The sequence below is a fragment of the Pyrus communis genome, chromosome 2 (assembly GCF_041283825.1).
Source record: "Pyrus communis isolate YQ-2024b chromosome 2, ASM4128382v1, whole genome shotgun sequence".
Classification (NCBI taxonomy): Eukaryota; Viridiplantae; Streptophyta; class Magnoliopsida; order Rosales; family Rosaceae; genus Pyrus; species Pyrus communis.
In genome coordinates, this window is record NC_142566.1 from 7,635,000 (window position 1) to 7,648,307 (window position 13,308).

General features: G+C 37.3%; 3 protein-coding genes across 7 annotated transcripts; 2 read left to right on the forward strand and 1 right to left on the reverse strand.

Annotated features, from left to right (window-relative positions):
- Positions 1-399: 399 nt before the first annotated feature.
- Positions 400-1,407, forward strand: LOC148698458 (FCS-Like Zinc finger 3-like). The gene is made up of 2 exons (XM_088683669.1): positions 400-662; positions 826-1,407. Exons 1-2 carry the CDS (start codon positions 541-543, stop codon positions 989-991), a joined length of 288 nt encoding a protein of 95 aa, XP_088539795.1. The 5' UTR covers positions 400-540; the 3' UTR covers positions 992-1,407.
- A 2,104-nt stretch (positions 1,408-3,511) lies between these two features.
- On the forward strand, positions 3,512-7,468 carry LOC148698459 (uncharacterized). 2 transcript variants are annotated; one of them, XM_088683678.1, is made up of 4 exons: positions 3,526-3,660; positions 4,010-6,596; positions 6,707-6,849; positions 7,037-7,468. In XM_088683678.1, exon 2 carries the CDS (start codon positions 4,099-4,101, stop codon positions 6,211-6,213), a length of 2,115 nt encoding a protein of 704 aa, XP_088539804.1. In that variant the 5' UTR covers positions 3,526-3,660; positions 4,010-4,098; the 3' UTR covers positions 6,214-6,596; positions 6,707-6,849; positions 7,037-7,468. The 2 variants fall into 2 exon arrangements, with proteins under 2 accessions (XP_088539800.1, XP_088539804.1); XM_088683674.1 differs by having other exon boundaries at positions 3,512-6,596.
- A 34-nt stretch (positions 7,469-7,502) lies between these two features.
- Positions 7,503-10,610, reverse strand: LOC148698460 (putative serine/threonine-protein kinase PBL19). Of its 4 annotated transcripts, none has more exons than XM_088683686.1 (5): positions 10,236-10,610; positions 9,352-9,738; positions 8,993-9,253; positions 8,409-8,535; positions 7,503-8,300 (listed from the first exon to the last, which is right to left on the reverse strand). In XM_088683686.1, the coding sequence occupies exons 2-5, from the start codon at positions 9,706-9,708 to the stop codon at positions 7,756-7,758; spliced, it is 1,290 nt and encodes a 429-aa protein (XP_088539812.1). In that variant the 5' UTR covers positions 9,709-9,738; positions 10,236-10,610; the 3' UTR covers positions 7,503-7,755. The 4 variants fall into 4 exon arrangements, with proteins under 4 accessions (XP_088539812.1, XP_088539805.1, XP_088539807.1 ...); XM_088683679.1 differs by having other exon boundaries at positions 7,503-8,304; positions 8,413-8,535; positions 10,236-10,607; XM_088683681.1 differs by lacking the exon at positions 10,236-10,610 and adding an exon at positions 10,108-10,211 and having other exon boundaries at positions 7,503-8,304; positions 8,413-8,535.
- Between the last annotated feature and the right edge of the window lie 2,698 nt (positions 10,611-13,308).

A 13,308-nucleotide genomic window follows, 5' to 3' on the forward strand; every position in this document is an offset into this window, starting at 1 on the left:
TATCGGTTATTTTCAATGAAAACAAAAATAAAATGAAACTTTAAGAATTGTCAAATATTGATTTGGACGAAATATAAAAATTTATTTGATATTTAACACGTGTAAAAACTATCAACAATATTTATCGATTTTAGTTTAAACATAAGAATTTCACCCCTATTTCCATAACTTTGTCTTATTTTTTGAATATTTCTAAGAAAATATCGACGGTATCGAATAAATCTAAAACATAGATCTCCCAATCAATATCAACGGTTGATTTTACATAACAATCTAGAAGTTGACTCAATCAAAGAACTTGATTGGTTTACACAATTTGTTCACATAGGCCCACAAAGCAGCTTATTCCCCCAAGTCCACTGGAACAAGTCTTTATATAGGCCAGCAGATGCCCCCCTAAATTCGTCCCCCCCACTCATCACCTTCTTGTTATTGGCACCAAAGTTTGCAGCAAGCTCCAAATTTGTAGCAAATTAGCATCCAGTCCCAGTCCAACAATATTTTCTTCCTCTCAGCTCCTCTAATTTTATTTTTTGAAGCATGAGGACTGGTATGTTCTCCTACACCACATATGAAGATCAAACAAATGAGCCTCACTTCCTTGATGCCTGTCATCTTTGTAGAAAACCACTTGGAAACAACTCAGACATCTTCATGTACAGGTAAACTTATAACCTAGTTTGCTAGAGCAGTGTGCTCGTTACATTGCAGTATTCACCACTAGGTTAAATTAGAAAAGTTTAGAATATCGATCCGTCGGTCTTTGTTTACGTGAAGTTTGATTTGCCATGTTCTGATGAGGATTTTTATTTTCACATTTTTCAGGGGTAACACACCATTTTGCAGTAAAGATTGTAGGCAAGAAGAGATAAAGTTCGATGAGAACAAGGAGAAGAGCTGGAAGGTTACTTCCAGCAGAAGAAAGTCGGATCCCAACAAGAACTCCACCCCCAACAAAAATGTACGGACGGGGTCTGTTGCTGTAGCCTGATTGACCTGAGACTCTAGAGATTATTGGTGGAGATTGTTATTAAGCTTTCAGATCACTCCACGTGGCAAGATCATGGTGGATGTGATCAATATGTAAAGGTAGTGGGGAAGGATGAGAGGATGATGGTCGATCGGATAGGATGTAAGGATCCAAATCTCAAGGAAAAGAAGGTAAATAGGAAACTGTGGCCAATGGGATAACATAAAATTAAGGAGAAGAAATCAAGAAAAACCCACCAGAAGAATTTTGTTTTTTTGTTGTGGTTGATGTTTGCAAGTCAGAGAGCATCCTGTTGAAATGGAATGGTGGAAGGGAAGGTTAATTTGTAAAGTTTTGTTAGTGATGGATCATCTTTGTTTACTTCTCAAAGGATGTTGAGACATTGAAAAGTTTATTCAAAGAGATTTTCGTGTGAATTTTGTTTTGTATTTTTATATACAAATAATATTCTGCACTAATTTACGGTTAAAAAAAAATTAAAGAGTTCGAAAACAAGAAGTAGTTGAAATACTAAAATTACTATTTTAATTATGAGGTTAATTCGTAAAAAAACTAATGAAAATGACTTTAAAATTTTGAATTTTAATGATGAAGACAAAATAAAAGGTAAATTAAATAGTATCATGTTTGTTTTTTAAATGTAAAAATGTAATTTTTCGTTAAAGTAAATATTACTGAAAATTTTTTGTTAAAATTCTATCATTTTTGTCATTTTTTATTTTTTATTTTGATGTGAAGTGTCTAATTATGTAACTTTTCCTGCCAAAAAAAAAATAAAAAAAGAAAAAGGGAAATAGAGAAAGAAGGAATGAGTAAGCCTTTCCAGCTTTCATTTCATCTTTGCCGAAAGCATGGATGTCATATCTATCAAAAGAGATTGGAAAGTGAGATTGCGCGTTTCTGGTGGTGCGGAGATAAACAAAATACGGGGAAGCGTTGGTTGCGTGGGGAAAAATGTTAAAAAGGAAGCAGGTCGGTGGATTGGGGAATAGAGGGAGGAAATCATAGTAATGATATTTTAACTTTAATTTAATTAAATTAAAGTAATATTCATTCAACTAAAAATTCATATTAGTTCTTTAATTTCTCAAAACGTGCAGTTATGGTCATTTTCATTAACTCCATCAGAATTTCTGTCAAAACAAATCATGTTGGAAGAATCAGTTCTACAATTTGGTTAAAATTGAAGGATCATTCCTTCAATCGAATTAAAATTAATAGACAATTTCTCCAATGGGTATAAAGTTAAAAGACCATTCTATAATTTTCTCATTCAACCACACGGGGCACGTAATTCATTTAATAGAAGTTTTATAGAAGTTGAAGAAAATAACTATAAATGCATATTTTGATGAGTTAAAAGACTAATGATCATAAATTTTAGTTGAGGGAGAAAAACACTGTTAAAATTTTCTCATGTTTCAATTTGGCTTTCTTGGCCAAAATTGGATGGAGGATGGTGATGTATCCTAATTCTCTGTTGGCAGGAGTGCTCAAAGAGAAATATTATCCGAACTGGACATTTATGGAAGCAAAACTTGGTAGTAGATCCTCGTGGGGCTGGAAGGGTATATATTTCAAGGGAGGAAAATTCTTAAACGGGGGTTATGACGGAGGGTGGGCGATGGGAAAAGTATACGAGTCAAATTAACTCTATACTTTATTTCTTTATGAAAAATTACCAATTTACTTTTAAATGTGTATCGCATGAAAATAATGTGACTTAAATTGACGGAAAATTAAATATATTAGCTTTGCATATAATATTAGAGATGTAATTGGCAGATCTTTATAATTCAAGGACTGATTTTTCCGAAAAAATAGTTTAAGGACCTAATTTTCACTGAGGTGATAATTCAGGGATTAAATTGACAGTTCATCCAAAACATTTTATTTTTAGGAAATGAAAATTCAAGAACCTGAAATTGAATGAATAAGCCAAGCAAATTCCCCTTCCCTGGTTCGATTAAAGGCAGGAAAACACACAGGATAGCATAACAGAACCCACAAAGAATAAAATAAAAACAGACGAGTCTCTAAAGCAGCAAAAGAAAGATGGATTTGGATCCTCTTCGGATCCCCCCTGGGGATCCCGGGGATCAAGGCACAAGGACAGTTCATCAAAGATCGTGCGGCCACAATTAAATGCTTTTTATATTTTTTAAAGTAAAACAATCTCGTTTTACGTAAAAAGCATTTAATTATGATCGCACAATATTTGATGAACGGTTCTTGTGTCTTGATCCCCAGGATCCCCAGGAGGGGATCCGGAGAGGATCCAAATCCAAAGAAAGAGAACACAGAAAGCCCTCTAAATCCACTAACTCACTAAAAAAGTCACAAAAGCATGGGTTGAAACTCAACTAAACAGTACATACATTTCTTATCTCGTTTTGGGGCAAAACTTAGGCTAAAGAAATAGTGGTGAAAAAGAAATGGGCTCAGGAAATGAATTGCGGCTCGGATATCTTGTCTCGTTTTGGGGCAAAAGCCCATTTCTTTTTCACTCTCCCCCAACAATCTCCAGCTGTTCCACTCCTCAAAACGTTCGTCCCTTCGAAACCCACCAAACACGCGACCGAGATTTTGGGTCTCGCAGCTTAACCACTGCAGCTTTCAGGCGAGCTCCAATGTCTGCTGACCTCCGTCGCTTGCACCCTTCTCTCAAGGTACACTATCACTCCTTCAACTCCTCCCGAACCTTAATTACAAGCTCTCAAAGCTTCGATTATTTTACCCAGTTTTTGCCATTTGCTAATAACCCCACTTCCAAATCCTTGTGCTCTGTGAACTCCAATGAAAGGCGCATAGTCACAGTCGGGTTGTCACGGATAATAAAGAACCAACATGGTTATGCTTTAAAGGGTTTTTCCAGACGGTTTTGCCCATTATTTCTTGTAAAAGTTATGAAACTATTAGGTTTTAGGGAAACTGCATTTGGGTTTTTCAAATTAGCCTTTAGAGATGATAGTGAAGGAATTGTGAGGAATTGTTGTATTGCTGCACATTTTTTGGCAGGGGATAATTTGCGGTTTCTAGCTCAGGACGTGCTTTCGTGTGTCATTGCGCGAATCGGGCCAAGTAGGAGTAGAGATTTGGTGGGGTTTATGTGGGCAGGTCATTGTGAGCATGAGTCGGATTTTTCGGTTCTTGATACTCTTATGAGAGGTTTCTTGAATGCCGAAATGGGTTCGGAGGCATTGGAGGTTGTTAGTAGGATGAGGGAGGTGGGGTTGAAGCCGAGTTTGTCAGCAATTGCGATTCTTTTCAGGTTGTTGATTAGAGTTGGTGATTATGGTAGCGTGTGGAAGGTTTTTAGGGATATGCTTCGGAAGGGGCCTCAGCCTTGTAATCATACTTTTAATGCGATGATTCTTGGGTTTTGTAGAAAAGGGTTGCTTAGGGTGGGAGAGAGTTTGTTGCATGTGATGTGGAAATTTCAGTGTGATCCGGATGTTATTACATATAACATTGTGATCAATGCAAATTGTGTGAGGGGACAGACAGATGATGCACTTCATTGGGTGCATTTGATGATTGCAAGGGCCTGTAAACCAAGCACCGTTACATTTAGTACTGTCATAAATGCCTTATGTAAGGAGGGAAATATGTTGGAAGCTAGGAAGCTTTTTGATGGGATCCCAGATATGGATGTTTCTCCAAGTACCACTATATACAATACCATGATGGACGGGTACATTAAAGCAAGGGACATTGGCCAGGCAAACATGATTTATGAAGAAATGAGGAAAAAGGGCATATCTCCTGATGGCATAACATTTAATATCTTGATTGCAGGGCATTACAAGTACGGAAGGGAAGAGGATAGAGACAGGTTGTTAAAGGATTTATCCGTATCAGGGCTGCTTCCAGATTCTTCATTGTATGACATTGTGGTTTCTGGGTTATGTTGGGCAGGTCTGTTGGATGATGCCATTGAATTTTTAGAGGATATGCTAGGAAAAGGATTACCCCTGACTGTGGTTGCTTTCAACTCAATTATTGCAGCTTGTAGCAGAGTAGGGTTAGAACAAAAGGCCTATAAGACCTATAAGTTTATGATTACGTTTGGTGTAACTCCTTCTACTTCTACATGTAGTTCTTTGCTTATGGGTTTATCCAAGAAGGGGAACCTGCAAGATGCGAGAGAGCTTTTGTGTAAGATGATAGAGAAGGGGTTCCCTATAAAAAAAACTGCTTTCACGGTGCTTTTGGATGGGTACTTTCGAGTTGGTGATTTGGATGGGGCTCAAAATTTGTGGAATGAGATGGAAAGAAGAGGGATATGTCCTGATGTTGTTGCCTTCTCAGCATTTATCAATGGACTGTGTAAAGCGGGTCTAGTGGAAGAGGCATATGATATATATCTGGATATGACAAGGAAGGGGTTTGTGCCAAACAATTTTGTCTATAATTCTTTAATTGGCGGGTTTTGCAGCTGTGGGAAGTTGAGTGATGCACTGAAGTTAGAGAGAGAGATGATGCAAAAGGGGCTTCTTCCGGATATCTTTACCACCAATATGATCATTAATGGGTTCTGTAAACAGGGGAGAATGAAGTCAGCAATTGATACATTTATGGACATGTACCGAACTGGGTTAACCCCAGATATAGTCACTTACAATACCTTAATTGGTGGTTATTGTAAAGCATTTGACATGGTCGGAGCAGATGAGTTTTTGTATAAAATGTGTGCCAGTGGATTTGAACCTGATATTACAACCTATAATATACGCATACAGGGTTTTTGTAGCACTCGAAAAATTAGTCGAGCTGTGATGATGCTGGATGAGCTTGTTTCAAGAGGTGTTGCTCCAGACTCAGTCACATACAACACAATGATGAATGGTGCTTGCATTGACATACTGGATCGTGCTATGATTTTAATGGCTAAATTGCTTAAGTTGGCGTTTCTTCCTAATACTGTTACACTTAATGTGTTGTTGTCCCAGTTCTGCAAGCAGGGAATGCCTGAGAAGGCCCTCATGTGGGGTCAGAAGTTGAGTGAGTTTTCCATTTGTTTTGATGAAATTACGTATAAATTATTGGACAGAGCCTATCATAATATGCAAGAAGATTCCGAAAATTCAAGTGGAACAGCTGAAAAAAGCCTCTTCCTGGATTTCCTTATGTACATTACCTACGATTGTTTATGTAGAAATAAACCTTGCAGAGATGCAAGTCAAAATGTTCTTCAATTAATTGAATTTAGCGGCTCCTGAAAGTTGATTAGTTCAACAGTTTTCACTGCAACTATTATGATCTGGGACATTCTGATGTTATAATGAGTGAACCCTTCCGGCCTCAAGTTGATGCCTCTTGTGACAAGTAGCAACAATCAGGAAGAATGAAGAACCATTTGGCTTGATGTGGTTTCAGGGAAGACTGATCACTAAATGAGGAAAGAAAGGCGAGCAAACAAAAAAACAGTCACGACAAAGGAGATGGAAGGGAAATTGGGTTGAGGTTATGAGAACGTAGTTAGGCCTGCCAGTTATGCCATGCAGCGCAAATGTTGGATGAAATGCCGTGCATGCCAACTGCTGGAACTGCTCGATGAAATTTATGGAAAAGGTCATAATGTGCTGGGCACAGTAGGTTTCAGGTAGGGATTTTCAGTTTTCAACAGTAAGGCGAAGCTAATCAAAGAGAATTGCTAACTTCTAGACATAATATGGAAACCGATGTTAACTGTGTCTTAATTTTGTGGTGCAGCTGAACAAGTGTGTTGGTTGAAAACCCACAAGAGATGCAAACCTAGCAAAGCAAATTGAAAGCTCCAACTGGCGGACGCAGAATTTATTTCGCCTCAATTATTCAGATTATAATCTAAAATCCAAAGTCGTAAACCTGGATCGGTAATCTATCCTACTTGAAAACTTAGTATGGCTTTTCCATTTGGGTATTATTCTCGATATGGTCTGAATAATCAAAGGCCGAAGGCTTTAGACTGGTAGGCAAAGTATACATGGTTTGGAACCGGGGGCTCTTTATATGTTAACAAGCCAATTCATGGGTTAATACTTTATTTTGTAAGTGTGGCAGGTACACCCCTCTAGGACCTGTGTAGGACGCCCAGGGAACCACACTCCAAGGGTATTTGTGATGCATATTAGAGAGTTAAGCAGCGAAGAACAAGATCAATGTCTAGTAGGTTTCCGTTGGCAGCTTGGAGGGCTGCATTGTCTCCGAATTCTCTTGGCACTATGCATGATACACACGAGCAACTCTTTCGTCAAGGCCTTGATTCAGTTTGAGTAGAGTTGCTGAGAGGGAGCATCAAAGGATTCGGCTCTTATCGCTGCAGTTTTTCGTATGATCCGTTGGGGCTTCCTTTTCAGAATTCTTGTAATCTCTATGGGGGATGAGTTATGGGGAACTCTTTTCAACGATTTAACTTTCGTAACCTTACGAATGAATGATTTACAAGATTCTATGGTGACAATGCTACCATGAATGATTTGGGGAATTTTGGTACATTTGTGTTGATCTGGAAAGAAGGGCAAAAAAGGAAGAAAAGAAATAGCCTTAGCATATTCTTATTAAATCACCTATACATGGAAAAGACTGATTCTCTGAGAACCAACCTTAGAATCTCTGATGGCTTTAACAACTGTACAAAAATAACCATCCAACTCGAGAAAAAGTTCGATCGACAAGTCAGTTTAGCTCACTTATTTCCTTTTCTGCAGTACTTTTTCCTCATCCCTTGATCTCAGAAACGACCCGAAAACAAGTTACAACTACGCCGGGTGAATTATCCATCACGTCACCTTTGCCCTCTGCATAATCATGAATCTACTTCTACTAGCGCTCCCCACATGCTCGCCTAGTTTGGCCAGGTGAGCCATTCGTCTCTGCCATGACTCTGAGGCCTCCAACTGTCTTGGCTTTGTTACTGAGTCGGCGTGGTCATTCTCAACGGATTCAGGACTTCTCTCGGATGGGATTCCCTCTTCGGAGTCTCGAATAATCTGTTTCAGTTTGTCAACTACCTGACTCATTGTTGGCCGATCTTTTGCGCTCTTTGACAGGCAACTTTCGGCCAGCTTAGCGATCTTTCTTGCCGCAGTGATAGAATACTTGTTTTCCAGCCTGCTATCCATCATCAAGCCAAACTTTTTGCCATCAGGAGGGAACTGTTTCACCCATTCCAGAAGTTTCTGTTCTGTTCTTGGCCTGTTTCTCTCCAATGATCGTCTGCCTGTAAGAATCTCATACAGCACCACACCGAAACTCCAGACATCACTCTTAGTTGTGAGATGACCTGTCTCGATGTAATCTGGAGCAGCGTACCCGTAAGTTCCCACTACCTGATCATGAGAACAAATTCATTAACATTTTTCAATGCAACGTTTGCATAGGTAGGTTAGCATACAAGCTACAAATGCTGGTGAGAAATAAGTGAATGCAATACTTACAGCAGTTGAAACATGAGTATGGCCAACCATTGGCCCCTCCCTAGCAAGCCCGAAGTCTGAAAGCTTCGGTTTAAAGTTCTCATCCAGTAACACATTCGCGCATTTGAAATCTCGATAGATTACCTTCATCAACAGCATAAGAAACATCAGAATAACAACGATTACGAATAAGCCGGAAATGTTGAAAATAGCAAGAAGAAGATACTGTAGTCTGTCTTGCAGAGAATAGAACTAATGGAACAGTTGGCGCAGGGAATGGGGTGCAGAGATGGGGCATAAAAAATCGATGTGGAAGAGGGGTCAATGAAAAATTTCCGGGTTGGCCTTATGCAAAGAAGGGAAGTACATTCTGAAATTCGGATATCCGCCTCACCCCGAGAACCAGAAGTGAGCGTAGATCTTACGAAGGATAAAGTCTGTAATGTGACATGAGCAGATGACTACATATTCAAAATATGCCTGATCCATCCCAACATCACATGAATGATCTGGGAGTTTAAAACAACCGACATGAAACTTCAAGTACATAAGTAGGTTGGTTTGTAAAAACCGATTTTCAATATCGATGTTTAGAGCTAACCTGAACTTCCAATCCTTCGTGCAGATACGCCAATCCTTGAGCTGCTCCAAGTATTATCTGTAACCTTGTCTCCCAAGGTACGGTTGAGTACACCTTGTTGAATAGATGATCTTCTAAACTTCTGTTGGGCATGAATTCATAGACAAGCAGTCGTTGAATCCCTCTTTCTCCATCAACAGCACAGTATCCGATTAGTTTGACAAGATTCGGGTGCTCCACAACACTCAAAAATTGAACTTCTGCCACCCATTGCTTGTGACCCTGCGTGAGAAAGCAGAGAATTATAAGAAATGGTATTTGAAACGAGAAAAAGAATGTAAAGAGATACAATTACTAGGAAGATGCTTAAACTTCCATACCTGTAAGCCATCATTGTTAAGCTTTTTAATGGCGACAATGACTGGATCGCGGCCCTTGTCATCAGCGGGCTTAATTGAACCTTTGTATACGTTCCCAAATCCGCCTTCTCCGATCTTAAGCAGCCTACTGAAGTCGTTTGTTGCCTGCCTGAGCTCCGCGAATGTAAACACCCGCAAATTATGAGCCTTCTCTTCGTACATTTCTGGTATACCGCGGGGTGAATTCGCGGAACAGGTGGACTTAATGACCCTATCGCCGCCATCTGAATAATCCAATTTTGTTTGTTCTTTCAGTTCTGGAGCAGATCTTTGTTCCCTGCTCCTAGCCTTGTCCTTGAAATAGTAGAAGCACTTCATTGTATAGAATCCTACAGCAATTCCCTCTCCCTGCCATTGAATCGTTTGTAGAAAATTAAACATACCACTGAATTCTCACATGAATATAAGAAAGAATCAACATTTTGTTCTTGATAAAAACTTGATTAAAATTCCCAAGTTCTTTAATAACTATGCTGAAATACTAGAACAAAAAAACCAAGAAAATCACAGAGAAAATGTTTACTTAAAAAAATTAAATAATCAAGAATCGTAGTAGAGAAATGCAGTAATTCAATGAAACCATAGATTAAATAAACAGATTAATTATGCAAAACCCTGATGAAAAAAGAGATGAAATCACAAATGGTTGTCAGATTAAAGAGAAGAACAAAAGAGTGAAAACCTAGACCGGAAATCAGGATGGAACAAAAAACCAACTTGCAGAGAAAGCAACAGACAAAAATGGTTACAGAAATCCTGACCCAGATGAGTAAAAACCAAAGAAAGAACAACGAAAGAATGAAAGAACCAAATATCAAACCCTAAATCTCAAAGAAAGTAAATACCTCTGTCAATTATTTCTCCAATATTTTGAAAATGGTTGGGAGGTTGAGAGGGTTGGGAGAGAACCGCACAGATTTCTTTTCTTGCTTGGCTTTCTCTTTCTTTTTTTTTCTGTATGTGAATAATGAAGTAGGTGGTTGGCAAAGCCTTAATGGTTAGGCAATGTAAGAAGAAGAGAATTCAAAGTTTGGATAAAAAGAAGAGAAATCAACCAACTTTTGAAGTTGACAACAATAATATATAGAAGTAGTAGTTGCAGAAGAAACTCACATCTCTCTCTCACACAGCTTGACACGAAACTGAATCTGTCCAAATATCTACGCCATAGATATATAGTCAAACCCAAAAAGAAGAATATGATGAATTCCACCACACCCAACTATGAAATTGGTCAACCTATTCCGAGTCACATGCCCTGGATCTCATCAAGCGAGATTAGACCAGAGTAGTATTAGAATATTGTTGTTATTTTCTCATTTTTTTTTTTTTTTTTGGTCCTTTGCAATTTAAGGAAGAGGGTGGGGATGAGAATGACTTAATGAGAGTATTGTACCATAAAAGCTAACTTGTATTTTTTTATGGTACTTACTTATATTCCTTCAAAGTATATTTATTGTACAAATTAAACAATCAGTTCAATTTTTTAATTTTTACTTAAAAGATCATTTTTACAAAAAGAAAATTATTTGAATAAAAGATCGTTTCATAAATTGAATGCATCAAACAAATTACTGGTTAATTATGAATATTATTTTATACGTACATGGTTGATGTGATCTCTATTTATTTTTTGTGCATATTGTGAAAAGCTAATACCCTTTCACAACTTCACTATTTGACATTTTTCGTTGCGTGGTTGAAGTTTTGGAATAGGGTAATGGCCATGCAGATGCGGAGATACAAAATCATGGAGTTCTCCAAAGTACTATAAAATAGAACAAAGCTTTGCTGCTTAATCAGCAGGAACTCCTGCTTTCATACCATAACAATTTGACAAATGTCCAAAAAAATTGAACAATTAAAATTTGAACTAACAATTTAGACACTTATTAAGTTGTTATTGAGTGAGAGCAGGAGCTCCTGCTTGTTTTTAAGCAACTAAGCTTTGTTCTATAAAATATAATAATTTAACATTTACTTACGTACATATCTTGGGAAAGTATGCAAAGAGACCCATGAGTCTGCTGGGATTGTGACTCGAGGACAAATGAGACCTCAAAAATTGACCAAAATTCATAGTTAAATCGAAGCTCGTGCTTTGGAGTTTATTGGACATCATCTTACTCATGTAACAGATTTTTTCAATGCACATTAAAGATTGTAGCTATGTCACTCCTGTCTCCATTTAAAAATAAACTAATCCTTTGACAAAATTAGATTGAAGGGGAACCCCAGTTGAGATTTTAAAGGATGCAAACAAACAACTTTTGTTTGGAGAAAAGTTACTAGAAGCAGAGTGGTTTTAATGTTACATATCATTTAATATTACAGGTGTTTCAACTATTAAATTTGATTTTCAAAACAATTTAGATTTTATATTTTGAATCTTATTATTTATTTTGCAGATCATTCAGTGCTACATAATATTACATAAAATTCCTTAGAAACACACAATTCTGATAGTATATATCTCCATAATGTAATAAAGTGATCAGTGTAGTTGTTATGTTTCACCTCTGCCTAATAAAAAAACAAGTCTTTATGTTATAGCAACTTCACCCCTAAAAACCCTTAGTCAAGAGTCAATTCAGTCCACCCAAATGAATAGTAATTGACTACAGTGAGTAGTAACTGCCCAAATGCATCTCCACTCATAAACTAAATTGCCTAGTTAATTTGTATTAAAATATTATTATTTTTTAAATAATAAAAAATAATTTTATTTTTAATTTTGGATAGGATTTTTTATCAATATTGTCACGCCACATGTCATTATTTGAAAGTACAATTTTGGTATGTTTATGTAATTTTATTTGGTGTGTTTATGTAATTTTATTTTTTGTGTTTTTTTTAAGTTTATTTGGTATGTTTATGTAATTTTATTTGGTGTTTTTATGTAATTTTTATTTGGTGTGCTTTTGTAGTTTTATTTTGTTTGAATAAACATGCTCTTAGTTTAAGTAAAGTACCAAATTTAATAAATAATAAATTACATAAAGTACTAAAAATAAATACTGAATTACATAAAGTACTAAAAATAAATACGAAATTACATAAAGTTTGAGTATGTAGCTAGTATATGTGGTGCTGGGATCTTTGTTGCTAGGATTTGTGTAGCTAGGACCCCCTCCATTTGTCCCCTCGTTTCTTGCACGCCTTTTTCGCACCACGTCCTTTTTTTCTTATGTCCAAAAATATTTAGAATTCAGAGTCATTCCTTTAAAGGCTTGTTCATAGTGTCACGATCTTGTTGAGCCATCCTTTCTTCTCTAAGCATCTCAATTTCTTGATTAAGTAGTTGTATTTGTCTCTCATTAGCCGCATCATGTCTCTCAATAGTTGCTAAGATTGCTTTCATATTCGCAGCTTTTGCCTCATCTCTAGATGCGTCTTACGCCAAGTTCAGTTCACCATGGCGAGCAAGTTCGTCCATATATTTTGTATAGTCACTCTTGGAAGAACTCCCTTTTTTGCTTTGCCACCTTTTTATCTTGAGGCCTTAGGGACGGACTCCAAATATTTTGTATAGTCACTTTTGGAAGAACTCCTTTTTTTTCTTTGCCGCCTTTTTATCTTGAGGTCTTTGGGACGAACAAGTCGGCTTCGACACTACTTGAGGTGTCCCTTTCGGCACTTCAAATGCATTGCCTTCCTGTTGGTCTGGGTTTGCTTCTGGCCGAGAGTGTAGAGGGATGTCGTGCATGACAACTTTTGGACCGGTTGCCACAATTTTGTATCTGGGACAATCTTTGACAACATTCCAACATTCCCAGCCGTGGATGATTTGTTTTTGTTGTTCGTATTGTACCAAACTTGTGCTTGAAGTGTCTATAAAATGTGGGAGAAGACAATTTTATAATCAAGGTAATTAATGCGGGATAAGACAATATAATATAACATGGTTGTAATACAAAT